At 39.4% G+C, this 24,147-nt stretch overlaps 1 protein-coding gene across 3 annotated transcripts in view; it reads right to left on the bottom strand.

Annotated features, from left to right (window-relative positions):
* cntnap2a (contactin associated protein 2a) overlaps positions 1-24,147 on the bottom strand; it is a 316,253-nt gene that overhangs the window by 157,380 nt on the left and 134,726 nt on the right. For all 3 annotated transcript variants that reach the window (XM_044176652.1, XM_044176650.1, XM_044176651.1), the window contains one exon: positions 12,950-13,143. In XM_044176652.1, coding sequence (XP_044032587.1) covers positions 12,950-13,143 — 194 coding nt within the window. The remainder of the gene's footprint in view (positions 1-12,949; positions 13,144-24,147) is intronic.

The following is a 24,147-nucleotide window of genomic DNA, read 5'->3' as shown; positions in this document are numbered from 1 at the left end:
TAAAAATGTCCTCAAAACTGAAATATTCCTTTAATCACTGGGGCTAGCACCACCCTGTGGAGTTGTTTGTACATTTCTCAGTTTTTCTCCCTAAAACTCATCCCTCTCTTCTCTTTTCCTGTCAAATATTTTAAACCCTCCTTCACATCCTGTGCTCTCTATTGCATGTTTGTCCTTCACTATTCCGTTTCCAAAATGCCTGTGGTCCTGGCTTGGGATTTGAAGCACAAAAAGCACAAATGTATCAATTTGCATGCACACATGGATGCACATACGCACACATACATACACACAACCTCCCACACACCACCCTGCCATTTAAACCTTTCTGCAATGTTAAAACCTGATATCACCCTTAAGCTCATTTCATAGTTGGAAATAAAATGATAATAAAAAAAACCTCTGAATACTGTGTATGTACTGAGGATTTGGCTTACTTCTTTTTGTCCGGTGAATACTTTCCTCTCCTTACCCTTGTCAAGGTATAAGAGTGTGTGTGTGTGTGTGTGTGTGTGTGTGTGTGTGTGTGTGTGAGAGAGAGAGAGAGAGAGAGAGCGAACAAAACCATTTTTCGTCTCCACCCAAAAGCTTCACCCCCCCATCCCCATTTTCCAGCTTCCTTCTTTTATTTCTCTATTGTGTTCATCCAGCTATTCGGCACTTATCTGTGCTTGGCTGAATGAACAGCTCAATTCAAAGGCATTACTATGCAGAGTGGAGGGCAGAAGGTAGGATAGCGAATAGAGGAGGAGGAGGTGGAGGATGAAGATGAGGAAAAAGTTGTGGATGTTGAACACTTCGCAAAAGTCTGCCTAGTCAACCATTTAATACCCTCTCCTCCAAAGTCAAATCATTAACAAGCAAACCACTGAGTAATTTGGAATTTGTGTGTTTGTGTCACTTCATATAGTGTGCATGTGTGACCGTTTATGTCAGTGTATGTGTGTGTAAGTGTTAGGCTACTTAAGAGCTTAGACACTTTGCTTTAGACATTTTGTTTAATCAAGAACTGAGGTAATTTATGGCCACAAAGTGCCTGTGGCAACTTTCAGTGTACTGTCTGTATGTGTACATGCTTTTATGGATTTGTCCACAAGTTAAAAGCTAGCGTGCGGGACTTTTACAAATAAATGAATGTCTGTTATGTTCAAACCTTTGCCAAACGAGTTCACTCAATGTTGATTAAGCCTATCACCGCCAGGTAAATCTCTCTGTATTTCGCAGTATACTAAGTTTTTTAAATCTGGTGTCTGTAATGATGCAATATACGCCAACCAGCATTGACTGGTTTGGTTTTGATTTGATTTGGTTTGCCAGAGCGGAAGCGGGGAGCAACCGAGAACCATGTAGATAGCTCCGCATTCCGCCATTGCTGTAAAAAAAAGTCCATTGGAGAGAATGTTTATTATTGAGCATTGTTTATTGTTTATTTTGTTTATTATGATTGTATAGTTTGTGTTAATGTGCTTTGGCAACATTGTATTGTATGCAGTCGTGCCAATAAAGCCACTTGAATTGATATTGATATTGATTGAGATGACGCAACTTTCTCTCTACATGGCTCTGGAGCAAACATAGCGATGGAGTAGGCTAAAGCAACTAGAAGTAAAGCCTAAGAAGCGTCCAAGTTTCTGATGCTCCAGATATAAAAGAAACTTGGCGTTCAGAGGAAGGATTGCTGTCAAAACAAGAAAGCGATTGAGGGCGAGGACAAACACGGATAACCATTGGTGTAGCTTTAGCTTTTCCTTGCTGGAGAGCACTGAGAGAAGGGCCTGAGGGCAGACACAGACGTCACATTACTGCTCGTTGACAGGTTGGTAAAATATTTGGAGTAGGCTATGTATCTATTACATTTACTCTACCTAAATAATGGATCATTGTCTTGGAACTGTGGAAATTTCTCTGTTATTTTTTTAAGCCTAAAACTGATGTGTACTTATGTTATGTAAATGTACTGCAGTATTCCATCCCCCAAAAAATCTTGCCGCACTTGGGAATCCTTAGTAGATTCAAACCGAAAAATATTTACTCCTATTTTTTGTACTCCTGTGAGGATGTGCATAAAGTTTAAGAATATTAAAAACTGAACATGCTGTGTTTTAAAAGTTTAAATAAGCAAAGTTAGTAAAGAAAACCTTGGATGAGAATCAAAACAGCGCAGGGCTGTCACATGATTTTAGCAATCCATGAGATCAGTGGAGGAAAAGCAATGAGAGGAATCTTGGAAAACAAAAATAATGAGAGAAGCTGAGAGCCAGCCAATCTCCTTGTTGGGCATTTGGACCACCAGGGCTGCTGTCATTCAAGACAGAACAAGCCAATCACTTTACTACAGCTGGTCAACAAATACCCCTGTAGTCTGCTATGTCGCACACACACATGCACACATCACTCGCCATATAAACAAGATACACATGCACGTTGGCATGCTTGTGCCCATGCACACATCCTGGCATTCATACACACAAACATGTACATGCACACCCATTATCCACTTGCTCAGCAGCTCTCCCTACTTCCTACACCTCAGTCACTTACGTATTCTCCCTGGCTGCATGTTTTTCATTTCCTGAATGTGCATCTGTCTTTTCTGTCTGGTTGTGTGTCAGTGAATATATATCGGTATTTGTATAAGTGTATGTCTGTGTTTAAGTGTGTGTCTCTGTTTTGACAGCCAGAGACAGGCCTTTCGAGAGAACAGATCTCCAGATACTGAGAAACAACAAGTGAAAGCTATTTTCTGGTGTTTGCTTGTTGCTGCTGGACCCTTTTTTGGACCAGCCCAGATTCAGGGCCATTGTATGTGTATGTGTGGATTTGTATGTGTGTTCCATTCTAACAGAGGCAGGGGAAATCAGTCTGGCCTGGTCTGGTCTTTTGTTTTTATCGACAAGTGTACAGGACAAAACAGAAGGGCCATAGAGAAATTTGTGTTTCTGTGAAGCCCTGTGGGTGGTTGTGTTTGCGTGGGTATGAGCCTCTACTGTGCCAAGAAAACAGGACAAACTGTAGTAATGCTAAATTTAAGTCATGGATCTTTCAAATGTTTTAAAGACACAGGGAATTATAGTGAATTCTACGTGTTACAATGTAGAAACAATATGTAATCTATTTAGAGAGTAGAATAGATCAATCATTTTCATCAACAAGTGTAGGGACACTTGTCCAATGCACATTGTGTATGTGTGTGAATGCCTACAACACAACTATTTTTAGAAAAATAGCAAGTCATGTGTTGCAATTACATGATGTTTCAGAGAGAAATCCATTGTAACTTTTAAATGTAATACCATCCTCAGAGACTGTTGTGATCAATTCAAGTCTCCCACTACAAAAACGCACTTCAGCACTAAACTAAAGCAGTTTATGAATCGCCAAAGTGGAAAATGTTCTAATTTAAATTTTGGACACCTTGTGCCTCCCACCTTCCTCCTCCAGCACGTCTTCCTCTGTTCCCCATTGCCTGAGACATTCCCTGAGCAATATATATATATATATATATATATATATATATATATATATATATATATATATATATATATATATATTATTTATTTATATATATATGTATACAGCAATTGGGAACAGGCCTTATTGAACAGAAAATAGTTGCCTCAATGGGAGAGATTCTTCATCTACTCTGGCTAACCACTTCTTGACCCCTGCTAACAGAATTTAAATTCTGGGCTACACAGTCAATCAAGCCTCCCACTAGGGGTGGAGACCACAACCAAGTTCAGCTGCAGGCAGACGCTAAATGGATTTTTGATCTGGGTCTACAGCTCCAGACAGGCTGAATGAGGAACTTGAACTTGACTTACGTTGTATCCTGTAACGTTTTTGTAATTTTTTGTGATTCGACTATCATTTGTTCTTTGTATAGTTTCGATTGTCTGCTCTCCCTCTTCCTGATGGTTTCTTGCTATTAATAAAAGTACAATCCTAAAATATGTTATTTCTTCTAATTACTAATGTAAGATGTTCATTATATAATGTTCATGTTTATCTTCCTCATATGTATCTAGTAGCTTTTGATAGCATTGATATTATGTGGTCTATCTTAGTGGAGAGCTCACATCATTTCTCCCACCTTTTTTCCTCATTTCTAGGGTCCTCCTCCTCTTCTAATACTCATCAGTGCTATTTGAGGAAGAACATTGAACTGCGCTGCATAGCTGCATGTTTCATTACAACCATTTACTGTATGTCAGTCTTTTGCCCTGTTCGCTTTTGTTGATTTCTACGCCTCAAATGCTTTAATACATCATTTTATTTGTGCAGGCAAGGTGCTTCCAATCTTCTTTTTGTTATTTTATTGGATCTGATACCTTATTATATCTCTTTGTATCTGTTATAGCCATGTGCGAGAGTGTTGCTCCTCAGTTCAGTCTCTCATTAACTGCTCTCACCTGCTAAAATGAGCTCCCAAAGAGCTGGTGACAAAAGGGACTGGAATCTGTTTCTTTGCTTCACACACATTATTAGCTCAAGAATGAACACCTCCAGAACATTTCATGCTAATACTTTCCCATACACTTCCATTTTGTCTTGTTAATTACTCAAAAGAAATAAAGTGATTTGCAAAAATCAAGAAACATTTTAGCATCACACCATCAGTATTTCCCCCTCTAACTTTACTATATTATCATCATTGTGCAAAATATTGCCGTGCACTGAATTAAATTTTACAGAGAGTCAGACAGGCAGAGACAGACACGGACACACACAGAGGGAAAGAACAGAGCTTTAAGAGCCCATTACTCAGGCTGTGAACATTTGGCACCTTCTCTCCCCTCTGCTCACCAGGGACCAACACTGATGGAGTGAAGACTGCCTCCCTGGCTCTGCTATTAAACCTCACACACCACATGGAGCTAAGTCGTGTTTGTGTGTGTGCATGCGTCGGCGCCTGCTAACACTTTACAAACTCATATGAAAGTGTATGTGCGTTTTGACATGATGTTTGAGGGGGCCAGCATTTTCACACTCATTCATGTTTGACTCCTCCTCATGCATCACACCGCCTCCTCACTCAGAGCTTTGACATTCGTTGTAAGACCCACGAGATCCATTTGGAAGGAAGCAAGTTGTATTCAGCAAAATGAGTCAGACAGAGGCCACTCATCACCAACAATCTTGTGGACCAAATAAAAGTGGCAATTTAAGTGGTTATTAAGGCACCACCTTTTGATAACACTGTCATAAAACACAGAGTTTCAGTGCAGTCCATATAATGGGAAAGGTGTAATTTGACTAAACTTTTCAGGGCCATGTCTTGTCCACTGTCAGACAAGTACAATGTTCATCACAGTACTATTAAAATTTCATAGCAGCCACTCAAGTTGTACCACAGGAGACCTCCATGACCCACGAGAAGTGTCCTCTCTATCTATTTCAATTTATCATTCTCGTTATTCACACTCAGCAGTTTTTAATTTCCATACAACTCTTATCTGGAATGGAGTGAAGTGACATTAAAGAGGCTGACGTTCAAGTCCTGTGAAGTCACAGTAGCGGATCAAGATACAGAGCCAGAAGTTAGAAGAGACTTTATATCAGTGTAGATGAAAAAAAACCCCATAAAAGTCATATCCATGACTGCGAGCAACATGCTCCTCTGTTGTCTGATTAGTTAAATTCAAACATTTTGGACTTTAATGCTGAATGTAATAATTCATTTACAATGGCAAATGGCAATTAGTCAGCAGTAGTAGCTGTGAGTGAATGTGTGTGTGCATGAACATGTTTTCATGCATGTGGGTGCCTGGTTACCTCTTTTAGTAATTTATGTGCTGGGTCAATATGAGTCAGGATCAAAACATGAGGATCTATTAATACACACATCAAACTGACTGCTAAACCTCATGAAGACCTTACATTAATATCCAATGAGTGCACCTCATTTCCTCTGACGTAAATAAATCTCCTTTGATCCCCTCCCCAATCCGTCTCATCAGCTGGCACCAGTTGCTGTTTGGGTGGTAGCTATGGATCATCTCCAATTGCGACTTGAAACCAGTCTTGAGTTTAACAAGGTTGAATGTATTAGTCTTTACATAATGTTTTGTAAAGGATGCTTATATCCAATTAATAATCAGTGAGAAAATAGGCATTCAGGTATATGTTGACAGAACAACAATGGCTGTTTCTCTTGTGTTACTGGCAAAAGCAATCACTTATCATTTGAAGAAAATATTCCCCTCTATAGTGCATCTATTATCATGACTACAAGGACAGTGTCATTGATGTGAAGCACCCTTAGAACCACTAATCCTGTGCATGTGGTCATCTTCACAACATAGCAGGAGTATGATGGGTTGGGCGGAATACTGGGCTGGTTGAAATTATTTCTAGATTTGTTCATGAATCGCTATCATTATTCAAATATCGAAGGCTTTTCTTAACAGCAGTTGCACTTGATGTGGTTGCTGGCTAGATTGTGCAGCTATAATTAGAGCAAAGAAATTAGCCAAATATTTCTGTTTACATAATAACTCCCCATTCCACTCCTGATTTTTGCACAACAAAGCCAACACTTCTCTCTCCTACTCACACACAAACAAGCTTCATGAGGAAAGGAAAATGGTCCATGCTTTAGTCATAAGTGAACCTTAAAAATATCACTGTGATATGACACTTTAAAGAATTAAAACTAATACACATAAAGCATAAATACACAGTGAAACTATACAGTAGTAGCACACTTGCTGAGATCTGGAGTACCCCTCCCGATCACTCAATTACAAGCTGACACTGAGCAGGCTGCAGATTCGCCAGCTTAATATGAATTTATTATGAGTGAGGTACAAGCCAGTTACATTAGGTTTTTACATCAGAGTGGTCTCCCCAGAATATTTTGGTATGTACCTATTTCAAAAAAGCGTATTACCAATATAGTGTGTGTAATTTATGTTAAAATTGCACAGTTGGTGGGTCTTCCAGCAGCCTAGTGGTTGAGGCTCATACCATATAACCACAACGTCCCTGGTTCGCCCCAGGGACCTTTGTTGCATGTCATACCCCTTTCTACTTCTCTCTCGCCATGTTTCCTGTCTATCTCTAATGCTGTCACTGTCCAATAAAGGCAAAAATGACACCCCCACCCCTTCCCAAAACAAGAATAAGCTGTTAACGCCCTTGTGGTATGATGGTGATTTCGTAAAATATGATGGTACAGCAGTGTGCCTTTGTAACCAAATGACCCTTAGAAATACTTGGTTGAAACCGGTCTGTTGTTATACGTATATGTTGTATACTTATACATGTATATGTATAAAACGTATACTTTTAAATTTTAATTTTAGTCTTCTATTAGAGTGCCTAAAAACTTTAGCCCAAGACTTGTTTTAATTCCAGACCAGTTTCCTGCATCTTCATTCGCACTCCCCCTTTATGAGCACTTTGATATATATATATATTAATACATACAGTATACGCAAAATTCTTTGAGCCATCTTTTTATCTTTGTCTTTACAATAACAATTTATTCTTTTTTCCTTGCTTGCCTGTCTTTTTGGTCCCTTGCACTAATGTACATTTACTTTCCAGTCTTTAGTCCTAATGTAAGCCCCTCTAGATAAAAGCTTTGGCCAAATGCCTAAATATAAATGTATGATGCACTTGATTCAAAAAGTCAGTACTGTACTTTCATTCCTCTTGTCGCTTTTCTTTCTCAGAACTGACAGACTGAAATAAATTAAGCTGCAAAAAGTGAAAACCAGAGGTGGGAAATAAATACCTTTTTGTTGTTGAAAGTTTGAAACTTGTACTCTACTTGATTATTTCCATTTTGGGAGACTTGAGAGTTACATTTCAATACATTAAAAATAAAATGGTCTCTAGCCTGGGAAATTAATTCCTCACCAGCCATTCTGTAAAGTACTCATAAAAAGAGTGGCCTGGGAGCAGTATGGCAGGAACTGCGCAATGCGTTCTGGTTGTTGTAGGATTTTCTGCTTTAGAGCAACAGAAAAATCTACAGCCATTTTCTCAGTTTTTCTGGCCAAAAGTCACCAGTTTCGACATAGATGACCTAGCCCTCTTTCCAGTAGTGAAATTCCTCTTCATAGGTCACTGGGACACTGGGAAAGAGATGTGTTAGTCTCACAACATGTGAAGATCCAAAATAGCGATACCAATATGTGTTAGATTAGTATATCTGTCAGAGTAAGGGGTAACTATAATTCACTTCTGTTACACCTCATGCCCTGATTTCTTCAAGTGTGGGCCAAAATGGCTCACAGGCCAGCTGACAAGATAACAAGGTCAGTAATGTATTTCCAAGCACAGAGGCTTGAAAAATGATTTGGGTCCTATGCCACTGTTAATCTCAAAGAATCTTTTTCTCTATGATTTCGATTTAGTCCAATAAAACATTTTTTTATGTCTTGTGTTTTTCCCCCCACTGCATTATTTTATTCTGAGGCAACTGCTGTTAAGTGCCAAGATACTGTATATTGGTGAATATTTGCAAAATGTACTATTGAATTACTGTAATCATTTATTACTGCACTTTTTAAGTCATGCACTATTTCTCATATATGGTATGATTAATGGAATCATCTAATACCTGACACCAACAAAGACACCCACATGCAGAATCTGAATGCAATCTAAACCTGTGCTGTCTACACACCTCATACCAGGTAGAGACATATGTTATTGGAATATGAAAACACTTCACAATAATACATCACAGAAATAAAACCAGTCGTATGGATGCAGTTTAGGGTGGAAGGAACTTATGCCATATTTAAGATATGTCCTAAGACCAAAAATCACATACTGGGCTATTTTTCATTGGACCAGAGAGAAACCATTATTAACATGTTCCCTTTTGATCCTATATCAGCTTAAGATTTGCGGGCCCTGGCTGTGATAGTTTATTGGATACATACATTATTGTCAACTGACCTGGTGTACTTGCAGCTTCAAGCTCCTCATCCACATGAATAAACAATCTGACAGTGTCAGATAGGGCCTGCTGGCATTTTCTGAATAAGAGTTATGGTAAACAAATGTGTGGAAGGAAAATGTGACTTAAAATGTTTGTTAAGTTAATTGAGTTTTAATGTGTGATCAGAGAATGTTTTTTTTTCTATGCTTTCACAGAATTCACTACACAACACATTTAACTTTTAATGCTCCCACTGAGACACACATTCAATCATGATGCTGTAACTGGGGAATCAAACTCTGACGCTTAAACTGACAAAAGACATTAAGATGATCACTTGAAAGGTTTCCAAGACATTCATTTCGATGATAAATTGTTACCTGTCATTGAGTACTCCAAATTTCTACAACAACTGTTACATTGCCACTATTTTATGGTTTTCAGAAGGTGTGTAAGTAAGTAAATCAGTGAAACTTATTTTTTTATTTATTGCCATCATTGCCAGAGTTTAAGTACCCTGTGGAGTTATCATTCGAAACAAACACGGTTTTGTAATCAGTGTTACACACCAACTCATATTATTTTATCATTAAGGTTTAACAAACATATTAAAATATATATTTAATATATATTCTAATCGACACATTGCTCTATATCGCACTAGTGATAAAAAAAATCCACTCTCTATTTAGTGTAATAGTTAAATGAGAACCCAATAAGATATTATCTATGCACAAATCCATTGGATCGTCTATTACGGCCAGTGAGTGTTCCCCTATCAGTATGATTATTGTGAAACTGATTAATTCACATTTGCAAGTATTGACAGTCTCTGCTGCACTGTTCTCTGTTATAGCAGTTGGTATTTTAATTATCGCAGTAATTCATCAATGTCATTGTGACTCCTCAGTAGTACATTAGTGAGGTATTAAAAAACATTATTTTTCACAAAACCAATACTGCAGTTGCCAGGTCTTGACCAATTATCCTCCCCACAGTCACAACAGTTAAGCTAGCATCAACACTGTTGCTTTGACTGAAAGTTGTCCTCTCACTTCGACAGTGAAAGAGTTAAGTCATCAGTGTGGAGTAGCGGCAGGCTGTGATTGGTGGCAAAATGTTCCTGAATAGAACCTTCATGCATAAGACTGCAGGACAGGTGGTTTTCTCTCTGGGGATTGCTGTGTGAATCTCATCCAGTGGTGGATGGGATTGAGCAGAATGTGATTGAATGGGCTGAAACAGGGTGTGTTTGGTATCAGTGTGTATGGGTGTGTGTGTGTGTGTGTGTGAAACATTAAGTTGGCTTAAGCGCTCTACCATCCCCACTCGTCCCTTTGATCAATAGCTCTGATAGCTCCAACATTATCACCACTTACACACAATTGGACACACACACATTCACAAAAAAAGGTCTAAACTTGTGCAGAAGCACATCTTAAGCTTTAGTAGGAGTAGATGTATATGTGCATGCATGTGTGTGTGTGCACTCATGTAGATGGCTGTAATCCCAAAGCCTCTTCTAAATAAGAAAAGAGACAGAGAGAAACAAATGGCTACAGTTTTGTTTGTTACTGCACTGGGGGTTATTGATGGTATATGCCCAGCTTCAAATTATTGGCCCAGTATTTGTTTACATAAGCAATATTTTGAATTACACTGCCGATAAATTAAAAAGCAATATATATGTCATACATCTAGGCAAAACAGAAAAAAAAAGTCGGCTATAGTTACAAAAACATCCAAGAGATGAATGTGTTTTGGAGTATTTGCAGAAATATTAGAGGCAATGAATCAGGGTTAACGGCAGAAGGAAAACACTTCTGAATAAATAATAATCGGCAAACAATTATGATGCAGCACACAAAAACAACAGCTTAATTTACTTTCAACTGTAAACGATCTATATTTGTCACTGCAACCAGTCCTAACAGTACTAAAAAAGAGAATAATGATGAAGCTATTTGGGGCTGAACGCAGAGCTTAATACCCACAGACAAAAATGCAGACATGCAAAAAACAAACACTGTACACATTTGTGTGTATGAAAACACACAGTTTTAAAAGAAACTCTGCCCTCAATTGCCCCCGTCAGGAAACACTTCCTTGAGCTAGCGTACCATCCGCAACAAGCTGCACCAGTGAAATGCTTATGTTAAAATATTAGGCTATACAGTAGGTTGTTAATGTCATGATTAGAGCATATGGTGTAGTTTGTACCAAGCCCAAGAGGCTGAGCTGTTGAGAGGGCAAGCATTGGCTCGACTTCCATTTAATAACAATGGTAGAAAAGAAAATTTACTTGTCAGAGTATGCTAAAAAAAGAAAAAGAAAGAAAAAGGCTAGCTAAAACTAATTATGCTAGCTGAAAACTTTATATTATAGTTCTGATGGGGTCTTGATCCGAGTGTGAATTAGAAATGTTAAATAAATTTTCCCTTATCATATTCACTACTTAGTAACATTCTGATATGTACTGAATTTTCAGAAACAGGGGTCAACTGGGTCAGCTTGTGTTTATTCCATCTGTTTTCAAGGTTTTTGCATCTCAACATTTAATTAATAGAAAGGCAACAGAAAAAGAAAGACATATACTTCAAAATACCTAGTACAGCATAGTTCAAAGTTAAAGGTTCCCTATGCAGTTACGGACTCCTAGTAGCAATATAGAGCTGTTTTTCAATGGGTTGGGCCCCGTTTTGTTCATGTCGTTCACACACAAGGATGTACATGCATGCTCGTGCCCGGGTGACATGATGCACAGTCCTTCCAATGGTTTCACACTATTCCAGTGCGCTAGCAAACCCATGGAAGAAGAAGACTGCTAGCAAGTAAACATGGATATAAACAATACAGGATTTGAAATACTTTACAGCTTTGCAAGCGTTTTATGAGGAAGAAAATACATTCAACACGTTTCTTAGGTCTCAAAGATACACACAATGCGTTTTGGTGAGTAACACTCAATGTAAACATAACTTTTCTTTGTAAAGTAAAGTACATAGACCTAATGGTCTTCTACAGGAGGCGATACGCTGAGGATCCAACATTTGGAGGGTTCGGCAATGACAAACACTAACCTTTCTACAAAGATCCTCCTAGCAGATGAGAATCAGATGGACTGGGGAAAAAACATATCCTGTCTGACTCCACCAGTGGAGATAAACATGCAAACAGCGCCTCCCTTTTACTTCCAGCTTTTATATTTCTGCTGACTAGCTTGGTGTATCAATGTTATTCATTACAGGGCTATTATTCTCCTCTCCTCTAGCTGAAAGCCCATCTGTTATCACCTGTAGCCCTTCACCATGCAGCAACAGTGAATAGTGTGGGCCATTAACCCATTAGTTAATGATCTTGGATTGTCAGGTGCCCCACTTGTGCTTGCTAAGAGCGCAGTGACAGCAGTCTGTTGGTTTGGACTAAGAGATGTAGACAATTAGCATACAATGTCAAGGAATAGCGTGCTAATGGCTCATTTCCACATGTTGTTCTTACGCTGTATTTTCCATCTAGAACCCATCAGTGCTTGAATAAGGTCTATGGTTGAAGTTTTACATTTGGTAAAAACTGAGCTAATTAATTGATGAATATGTATGTGCACCGCACTGTGGCAGAGTTTTCCTCCCACATATGGTTTTCTGCTCTGGGTTATGTGAAGGTGAAAAGGAGGCCTTCACATTTTAATAATAATAATGACAACAAAACACTACATTGATTTTGTAATAACAGTGGCATGTCATTTAATTTCCTCTTCTATCATAATAAAAATATTTCCTTTCTTACCAGTCCTTTTAACACATACATCTTGAGTCATACATTCATTTGTATACAAAAAATTATTAACATGGGGGAAAAAAGAACAATACATGCAAATAGCTTTGTATATGGTTATCTACAATTATCACCCAACAAGAATATAAAAACAAGCCAACTATAGAGCTCTGTCTTAGATGGTCTTACTGTTTTTAGTTCCCTATCTGATAGCCTGTGGCCATGCCTTATATGCACACACATATACACCTAGACACATATTTCTTGTTCACTCACCCAAATGTTGCCGTCTTGGTGATATGGTTTCCAGTTTCTTCCTGTGTCGCTGTAGAGGAGACGGTACCGTGTTGTCCAATCAGAGCTACTGTAGCGACCCTGCGTTGCTATGGCGCTCACCTGCTTTCTGGAACCCAGGTCCACCTGTAGCCACTGATAATGGTCACTGTCCAGAGGTGACCATCCACCAGCACCTGCAGAGTTAGTGACATTTTATAATGAGTGAGAAGTCAAAGGTTGTCTTCAAATATCCTTTTAACACCATCTAGTCTGTGAAAAATTGCTTGGCAAAGGTATGAATAAATAAATAGTTACAAATATTCGGAAATAGGTTTTTTCTTCAGTATAGCTTATTAGTGAAGACTGCCTGTTGCACATACAGACTGAGTCGCCACTGTTCACGGCAGACCAGCTCTTGAGTTCAAGACAGGCAGAGAAGCAGCATGGTACCGCCATAATGACATTTTACAAACAGAATGTGGAGTTACATGGATATAGTCCATCCTATTATTAATGGTCAGTGTCCAGCAGATAGCAGGCCAGACATTTGCACTGGAATAGCATGGGAGAAGTAATGTTTTATTAAGAGTTTTGCATACAGGACCAGAGCCTACTGACTATAAGTACACTCTAATTCATTATCATATTTATTCATTCTCCAACACAGCAGACCTCTACTTCTAGAGAAATGGCGTTAGTATGTATGACATTTAAGGATGGATTTATTTTTAATATTGCAAGATGCAAGATTTAACATGACATTTTATAAATGCTGGGGATCCCACTGTCATCCACATAACTACAGATATGTTCAGTTTCAGCTCAGAGATATAACTGGCCAAGAATAAAACCATGATTAGAATGTGAGCACACCATTACAATTTTGTTACTGATGATATCTATTTATCACAAAGTACTTACACAGAGTAAAACAGGACATTGCCTAGATATGAAAATCAGTGAAAATGCAAATACTGTCAAGCACAAATTCAATCCACTTGATACTGACAGTTACATATAGTTATCTCCACTTATTTCCAGCTAATCTCTGGTTCAATATATGCATCCTTGAGTGTAGATAAAATGATATTTCACTCTGGTGGAACATGCATTTTTATTGTTAGTGCACACATCTGTTGGAATAGCATTTTTTTTACCAGTCTCAGAAATTGACAATAATCACAAGGGAAATTACTTTAATTGTTGAGAGTGAAATATTTTAATGTCCTCTTTCCCTTTTTGCATATTGTTTAGAAGGTTATCAAATATATACAAAAACACAGCTCCCAAGTTGGAGATTTATGATCTCCTTTACAGGGCAGGCACACTAAAGTTGGAAAACATTCTACCAAGGTGAAATATTGCTTTGAAGAAAATGACTATCTCTGAAAGCATCAAAGGAGAGCGTTTCTATGCTATTTTCCCATGGCTACAGTGTCGACTGCTGGAATATGGTGATGGCTGTGTTTGTCTCATAATCCACTCAGTGGCAGTTGGCGTCCTCGTGCTAGCCTTCCTTTATTTCCAGACAAACGCTTATGTGTCCTCCAAAAGCTGCCCCCCTGCACACCTCCAGGTGTCTACCTGAGGTAGGACCAAACTTCCCTGAACCTTGCAGGTTACATGAGCCTCAGGTTAAATGGTGCAGAAACAAAAGAGCAAGGGAACTGCTAGACAGAAGGGAAAGAAATGCTGGCCACGATCCCACTGACCTGATTTAATCTGCCATTAAAACTTAAGAGAAAAAACAGAGGCATGATGCCAACTTTGCATGTACACTGTAGGCTACTGTGAGAGCAGTCAAACCAGTGTGAGAAATACAAGAAAAATGCACACAGACTGCATTACAGTTCATAAAACAGATGTAGAGACCAGTGCACACTTCAGCATTCTCTCTCACACGCACACACACACACCAAACACCAAAGATGTATCAGTGCAGCAAACAGCCGAGCCTGTGACAGAATGCAACTGTGAAATGATTATCAAGAAGAGTGGGTGGTGGATGGACTGCGAACTGGCCATGTCACGGCCGTCTCCTTTGATTCTCTCTGATGGATTTTTTCCAAAGGACAAAAATACAGATAAGAAAGTGACGAGCTGAAAGCACAAGTGAAGGACAGTAACTGATTTAAAAATGACAGGGAAAGAGAGAAAACAGAAACATGGGGACAAAGTGAGAGAAAGGGAGATAGGAAGACCAAGAAAGTATGAGAGAGTGGGAGAAGAGCACCAAGCGTAGTGGAGGTGACATAACAAATGATAGTCATATGATAAAATAGAGGGTGAGGCAGTTTGAGATGTATCCCCCCCATAACAAAAATCCTATATCTTATCCAATTACAGAGCCATTACACTCCAGCCCCGGCCTTGACAGATAACCAGGCCCGTATCAGTGGAAACGTCAATACCTCAAAAACCCATTGCAGCAAAGCCATTCCCTTGGGGGGATAAAGTACTATCAAAGGGGGAGGGGGAGGAATTGGGTTGGGGGGGTTAGTGATAAGTAAACAGACAGTAGAAAATAAAGATTAAGAAAGCAAGATGAGTGGACGATGACCAAGGTAGTGTGACGCTATGAACAAGATCGGAGGATGGGGCGTCGGAAAGAATGACGAGAAGGTGTGTGTTGAGGGGGTGAAAAAAGAAAGGAGAATAAAAATGGAAACAAGGGAGTGTAAGAGAGATGGATGAGGTGAGGAGAAGAGGGAGTGATGAGAGAGGATTTTATGTCTCTGATACTGGGGAAGCCAGAGATGAGATAGCATGCGGATGGGATTGAAAAAAAGGACAGAAAGGGAGCAATATAGTTATGGTAAAGAAGGTGATAGATGAGGCCAAAAGTGAAGGAACAGAGCAGAGGGAAAAGGTTGAGAAACTTGGGAGAAAGAGATAAACTGAACTCATTCAACACTGGAAAGGGGACACCATCAACAGAGAGTTAGACTGCAGGTGGGTTCAAATGACAAAGAACCGAAAGCAAAGATTGGAAGAGCTATGCGTAGAGTTCAGGACAACAGAGGAACGTGAGAGAGGAATGGTTAGAATGTATGTGTAACATATGGGGCCATTACTGCATATTCCTCAATACTTTTCCTCCCAATAGTGGTACATTGTAGAGGTGGGTTCAGTGTCTTGTCATCTGAAAGTTGAGCCCAGATCTATGACTCTATTTCTGTATCCTCAAACACTCTACTGACATACCCATACAACATGACATGGCATCTTCCTCAAAGGGTTTTCATTTGTATTTTGTTTTGTTTTGTTTATTAAGATTTTTTGGGGAGGGCTTTTTATTTGCCTTTATTGTACAGGAACAGCTGTAGAGAGACAGGAAAGGAGGGAGAGAGAGGGGATGACATGATTGATTGAAAATTGATTCATCCAGTGCAGGCTGACCTGCCTTGCTGCTCTTCATCCAACCCTCTGCTTCACAGTCAAACACATTCACACCGCTAAAGCGCATCACAATTCTCTATGGTTGGTCATTGAGAAACACAAAGGAAGCAGTTGGCATCTTTTTGCACATTGTTGAAGGCCACTTAAACGGTCGTTACTGGTTGGTGGTAAAATAATTTCAAATCTCCAATATTGTCTACCCTGCAGTGCTACTGCCACAGTGCCTGGTAAGTAGGCATTCAAACTGAAAACTGCACTGCAATAAACAAACAAACACAAGAGGCTGCATTGGCATGTGTCATGACCACACATTTTGTATCCCTGTTATACACCTCAGAAACATCTCACTTTCCCTCGGTGCCCCTAAATTTCTTGAGAACTTTCCAGATCTTCCATTTTCCACCCGTCTTACAGATTCCCTTGGACTTTCCCGCCAGTCCCACACTCACCTGTCTCTCATTCCTGATCAGCAACACTCTGCACTGTGCATACATATATACCTGCCCACTAACACTGGCTCTCCGCCAGATTTTGAATTTTGAATAGAGTACTTAATTTGATCCCTTTTTTTCCCTACTTCATTCGATACCCACCATATGAATGGAAGCATTCAGTTGTGTAAAATGTCACCACTCCTCCCCATCCAAATGATTTTTACACAATATATTTTGAAAGTATTCTTTCATTTGTGCACATGAGATGAGTGTAACCTATATACAGAGAGCCAGCACAACAGACCAGCCTTGTTTATCAGTGTGTTGAGTAACAGGAAACATTAATTCAGACGGACTACGAGTTAACAGTTTGAGTCAAGCATAGAGGCTGTGTCATATAGATTTTTATTGTCATTGTGCTCTGGTTGTGTGTTTTACAAACCAACCGCAAAAAAAACGGTAAACACATCAATCACTACCCCCTACCAGACCTGCTGTCTGTATCTGTAAGCGTGTTCGCCGTCTGTTATTTCTAGTGTAGTTCCATTTACAGAAGCTGTGTCTGTGTCTGGTTCTTCTTCTCTGTTGCCTCGTAAACAAACTGCTACGGTATGGTTGCGTTGTTGAGGTGAGAAACGGTGAGAATTATGGTGAGAACATTACACATGATCCAGTCCAGTCTAATCCCTTTTGAATACATCCATGAGTTTCAAGACTTATCAGATGCACAACAGTTTATAACACCGCGAGAGAGGATTTTACAAGTCTGGACAGGGTTCATGGCAACAATAATTTGATCCTAAAGTAAACATTAGAATTATGGCATCCATACGGCAGTGCACTGCTGAAGAAGTGCTGCTGAAAAGGACGGATGGAGTAGAAGGCATGTTGGGGTTACCAGAAGTAAGAGATGGGATTGAGAGAGAGACAGATAGATTGAAAAATTCAGAGAGACGCAAAGGTTCAAAAGATTGTGCAAGTGATGGCAAGCATTTGGGAAAGATGGACCAAAAAAAGCAATGAGAGAAGAGAGTTGTGGGCTAAAGAGCTTGATGTTAGAGGTCAGGGGACCGACAAGGGCCAAAAATAAAGGATGTGGGGGAGCAAAAAAAGAAGGGACCAGAGAAGTGACATGGGGCAGCTTGACAGAGGTTAGGAGAGGGGTGAAGAGTGATATATAAAAAAAAAGAACAGAGGTGCAGTGAAAGGTGAAAGCCAGAGGGAGAAAGGGGAGAAGCGAGAAGAGGTTGACAGAATAAAGTGGAGATGGAGGGGGGTGGAAGATGAGAATGCAAGAGTAAGCGAACAGGAGCATCAATGAAAGAAAAAGGAGGGAAAAATGGGAGGAGAAAAGGGAGAGGAGGAGTGTCGGGGGAATGTCACTGTTCTCTTACCTGTCACACACACAGATGTTCGGGGAGGAGAGGAGGAGCAGGAGGGGGATAGGGGAGAGAACAGGGGAGCAGAGAAGGTCAAAGTCTCCTTTGTGGAAGAGAAGAAGAAAAGGAGAAAGGCAAGTAACACAGAGAAAAAGATGAGGCGATAGAGCTCAGGACAAAGGATGGAGAATAAGTACAATCCAAGAGGAAGACACAGAGAATAAAGCAATGAAAGCAGAACAGGCTCAAACTAGAGTGCCACATAGATCTTTCTCGATTGAAGCTGATAAAAGTCTTACAAGTACTACTGATATCAAGTTGCTTTCTGGATAATAGACCCTTAGAGCATCAATTTGTGCTTGTGTATTTTCTTTAACATTTCAAGGCTACAGTGGGGCATTAAGTGGAGTGATGAAACAATGAAAAAAGTAAAAAAACAAAACAAAACACAAGTTACATGGAATTTATTTGTCCACATCAGATGGTGCTGACAGATGGGTTGGTTAATCAATTAGTCTGCAACATTTTTCATACCTAATTGTTTCAGTCTTTAATCATCCAAAAACACCAAATATTCACTGGTTCAGCTTCCTAAATGTGAGGATTTGGTGTTTTATAATTGTACATTATAACAAGTTGAAAAGGCACCTTGGCTTCTGGGATTTTTGCTTTGACGTTTTATTGACTAAACAATTAATGAATCGATCCAAAATAACAGATTAATTAATTATAGACCCAGTCAGACAGATCAAACATCTTTAATGAGCATAAAAAAGGCAAAAAATCTGATTTTTTCACACTAGAGAAATTTCACTGGTATTGATGATATACCTTAGCAGTTCATTAGGCCAATGGCTTAAAATCTGTCTGTAGGGAACACCTCTATCCCGTATGGCTACTCTACAGTATATCCTTATAATGCATTTGAACTTGGACAAGTTCCTGTGGCAAAACTGATGCTGGCATTTTTAAAAGCAGCATGTTATAAATCAGATTAATCTGCTACCAGAAAGCTACCCTGGTGAAAATGTCCTGTGTGGTGCCCTTCACAGATCTGTACTGGCCAAATGGAATTCACACAGACAGGCTCCTTCTGAGATAAAAGGAGCCAGCTGGGGTCGAAAAACATGGTTGGAGTATCTCCAAACTTGAAAAACAAGGTTTGAGCTATCAGTGATGACACAGATAACCCAGCATTGTAGCAGTGGTAGCACAGTGTGTTATAGTGGAATCGTACTGATATCAGTACTGATTATGAGCACAAATATTCTCACACACAAGCAGAGTGTGCATAAATGAATTTGTGTATATACATGCACACGCATGCGTATATACACACACACAAAAATGAAACAACAGTATTTATCAATTGTTCAGTTTTTCAGTGGCATAAAAGCAGTATCTGTAGGCTGCAAACAAAGTGACCATACAAAGTTAGTTATTTCCCATTTTTTAGGAAAACTAATAACAATGAACATACACTAAAAGCCACAAAAAGTCATCTTGGGAATGTGGATAGATGTACCAACAGCAATGCGCTGACTAAGGAAAAGCAAGGGAACATAATGGAGAGAAAATGTAACCAGAGAGTGCCCTCTGGGAACCATTGCCAAAAATGGCTGTCTTTTGAAAATGCCAACTAATGTAATCGGTGTAGATATTTTTTCTTGTATCACATCTCTCACATCTCAATTCACACTGTTTAAGAAACCTTTGGCTATGTGTCATTCGACCAGACCACAAGTAAAGATATGAAAGCTCCCTTTGTTTGCTTTGAACTTGAATCAAACAGTGTTCCATTGGCTCAGCAAGTCTCACCACTGACTACCTCCTCCTATGACTTTTTCCGAGATACACATGATCAGAGCTCAACTAATTGGACAAGTCACAGGGTTGTCCATCGCTCCTGGAAAGTGAATGTGAAAACATTACATACAGTACAGTATGTATAATACACAGAAAGTTAAACTGTGAACTGGAGAGTGAACATCTGTGTATGTGTGTGATGTTGACAAAAATGATTGGAACTTTTACAGCCCAGCAGGGAAATGGAAAATATGCGGTTTAATACAACTGCCTGACTGGGTAAATGGCTTATACAGTACTGATGATAGAAAATGAGTCAGACGAGAGGAAAAGAGTGAACAGTGGAGAAAAGCAGAAAGAGCAAGTGTGGAAGATAGAGCAAAACAGGAACAAAAGAGGGATTGAACAAGCCAAAGTGTGTGAGATAGTAGCCTACATAAAAGTAGGCAAAGATCTCTAAAACAGAAGGAAAGACCCGAGTTCTGAGAGTGAGTAATGGAGACACAGTGTAATTTTGGAAGAGTGACGAGCAACCGGTGACAGGCATGACACACAAACAAAAGTGACAGTGGCAAAGCAGAGCATCAAACAGGAGAACATCTCTGCTCTGTTTTACTGTCAGTGTGGGAGAGTGTGTGGGTGGGCGCATGCACGTTACAGAATTAGTTTCTGCGCATGCGGGTTTAAACATGGCTCCGTGTGCCTTTATGTTTGTGTGTTCCAGCACCCGAGAGAACACGTGAGAGTATGTTTATCAAAGTTGCCACTTTTCATACCAAAACCACATTAACAGAAAGTATAACATCTTAATTAATTAAGATGCCTGGCCGCCGGAAAAAGGGAGCAGAGAGAAAACAGCTGGTTAGCCCTCTGCTAGTACTTCATCTTTCTGTCATGGAGCAAAGGGAGCGGATGGAGACAGAGTAATTTAATTAGGAGCGGGCCGCCATTATCGATGGATGACTGCAACGGCTAGAGACATCAAACAACTTTGCCAGATGACACAGAGTGAAAAGCAATGCATGAAAAGGGAGGGAGTATCTGGTTAATTGTGCAGCAAGTCAGACCACAGTTGTACTGCAATACTGTGATGTCCTGTGTTTGAAAAAGGAGGGATACAGTACAACTTTGGAAAAACTTTGAAAAGTACGAATCAGGGTGAAAATGTGAGGGAATAAAAAATAGATAATGAGGTCTGTGAAGAAAGAAGGGAGACAGGCTGAGAAAATGGAGTATGGGATTAGAAAATAGAAAGTACATGGAGGGAAAATGAGATGGAGAGGGAGAAACGGGAGACAAGGATGTGATGGAGGGCAGAGAGAGACAAGGCAGAGCGGAGGAGAGAGAAACACAGACGAAGAGGGATAAGGAGAGAGAGGAGGAGAAAAGAAAATGGAATATAAAGATCAGTGGCCACGTGTTTGTGATTAGCAGTCTAATCTCATGCTTGGCCACGTCTGCACTGTGCAGCAACGTGGGCACACATGCACACATGCCTACACTTACATACACACACACACACACACACAATCAGTTCACCTATTCCTCTCTCATGTTCTTCACAAACAGAAGGTATTCATTGTTTTCTATGAATGAAGGCTATGTCAAAATAACACATTATCAACTGCAGTTTCCATGGTGGCAGAAGTAATAAGATGTACCCACATGGAAAGTTGATTTATACTTTTTTGTGATTATGCAAGACTTGAGATCCCTCTGTAAAATTTGAAGCAGAATTTGAGTATTTATACAATTTTAGTTCAAATGGTCAACGATACACGGCTTGCCACTTATCACTTTAAAAGAAGCTCACTTATCTTCAGCTCATTTTTCCTTTTGTCTGTTTCAGTCTGTTCACACTCTTCCAAGAACCCTTCTTTCACCCTCTTCATGTCTTCTTTTCTCCCTCGCCTCCTCTCTTCACATCGCCTCCTCTCTCTTTTGCCTTCACCCTCTCCATGCCTCTTCTATTTTAACCTGTATCCACAGGGCATCTGTCTTCAGCTGGCAGGACTGAACAAAGCCTTGTGTGAGGTGCAGATCACAGCTCATGTGGTTGCTATGTGACTATTGAAAACCTATTTGGAGCTCATCATTCTTTTGCTGAAAGTTAAAGCATAGTTTTTCAAACCTTTTCTGGCACATGACCCTGTTTTTATGTCCAAAAATTCTCATGGCCCAAGCAGAGAAAGAGTAGTCATGTGTCATGTGAATTTAATTATGGCATTTGTTCTCAAAAGGGGCTTTTTGCCATTTCTACATGTCAAAGTCAATTTACTAGTCACAGGTATATGGAATCAGATTTGTGTCAACATAATCAAACAAAACTTAAATATCAAACAAAAATAAGAATTTGAGAGAGAATAAAACTCACTGAAGCAAAAAATGGCCTAGTGTGATACTGGACACAGAACGCACTGGTGTATATAGGAGGATTTGTTGTTTGACAGGTGATGAAGCAGCTTTCATGCAATGCGTGCTGAAACAGTTTGGTGTCTGATGTTGTACCAGCATCATTTTCTGAAAGTTACCACCTGTTGACCTTGAACAATGGAGGCCTGATGGTTCCGTCGGTAGGTACTGTCAAGGTGATCCGCTCAGCAGAACACTGCATTCGACAAACCGCAAACATTTCATCAACATTTCATCAGCATCTCATCAGCAGCGTTTCCCTTGTCAACCACATGGTCCGGTCCGACATGATATTAATCCTTAGAACAAAAGGTGTTCACATGTTGCTGAAAAGTGTGAGATGAAGAGAAATTGAGTTTGTCCAATATAGGGAACTACTTTGACTCTTATGTAGTTGCACTAGAGCCTAATTATTTTATGTTTACATATGACTGTATATCTGAAGATTGGTCTCAAACACTAACGCACTACATTGCATGCAGTATTGTATTGTTGTATTATATTATAGTATTATATTGTAGTATTGTATTATTATATTATAGTATTATATTGTAGTATTGTATTATTATAGTATTGTATGTGTGTCTAAAGTGAATTAATGAAGATGAAAATATAATATTGAAGTTTTAAAATATTTGTGACATTGTGTAATGGCAACTGTTCAGCCTACATAAGTGGAGTTATGTGTGTCTCGGGATACAGATTAACTGACTGGATTTTCTTAACTGGAGTCTGAGGAACAAAAATAGTCTTGTTTATTTTATTAATGAATTGATTTAATTATTAATACAATATCAAGTAACCAGGTGGCTTTATAACAATATAATAGTTATAGAAACCTACATTTTTGGAGAAAAAGCAAAAGCTGAAATTCTAAATAATTTACTTACATGTTGCTAATAGTTTGTTTGCATGTATTAAGTTTTACTTTTGAGATGCCATTTTTTTGCTTCAGTGAGTTTTATTCTCTTTCAAATTCTTATTTTTGTTTCATATTTAAGTTTTGTTTGATTATATTGACACAAATCTAATTCCATACATGAGTGTATTACTCAGCCCATGCAAGCAGTTGTATAATGTCCTCAGTGGCTCTGGAGGAGCTTTGCGAAGTTTAAGAAAATTAGAAGAAAATTACAGACCTCACTTGAGGAATCTCGGGCTGGGCTTGGACACTACACATTTGTGAACAGAAAGCCTGTTTTCCAACTGGGGGTTTGGAGTTTACCAGTCACGGGTCAGCTTGATGCATACTAGGAGCTAAAAGTAAGATATCTTGGCCCCTGCAGCATACATTTTTGGCCATTCTTTTGTTAAGCTGACTCTCAAGTCCCTCACCTTCATTAAGGTATGTAGGGATGGAGAACACCTTTAGAACATGACACAGCTCAGAATTAATTATATACAAATGATATTTCAAAACTGACACTATTATCAAACAAATGTCAGTGTTCTGTGTTCAAAAATGTTCTGTGACCTATTTTCAAACCAAATGTGGTTGAGAAACTCTCATCTCAACTGTGTGTGAGATGTGATGAACAGATCCTTCTCTGCATTTCATTAGCTGTCAGCTCATCTCTCTCTGTCTCACCCTGGCTGTCTCACTCTCTCACTCTCCCTTCCTCTCAGTCCAAATAGACCAAAGGGTTTTGGCTGCACGGGAGTAGGCACACCTTTCTTTCTGTCTGACACTTGAGATGTGCAGGGTCTCATACATGAACCAGCACTAAGGCAGTTGAGACAGCAAGGGAGTGGGAAAATGTATATTTGA

Source organism: Siniperca chuatsi, linkage group LG19 (assembly GCF_020085105.1).
Source record: "Siniperca chuatsi isolate FFG_IHB_CAS linkage group LG19, ASM2008510v1, whole genome shotgun sequence".
NCBI lineage: Eukaryota > Metazoa > Chordata > Actinopteri > Centrarchiformes > Sinipercidae > Siniperca > Siniperca chuatsi.
The sequence above is the reverse complement of the archived record's forward strand: the minus strand, read 5'-3'. Positions and strand labels throughout refer to the sequence as shown.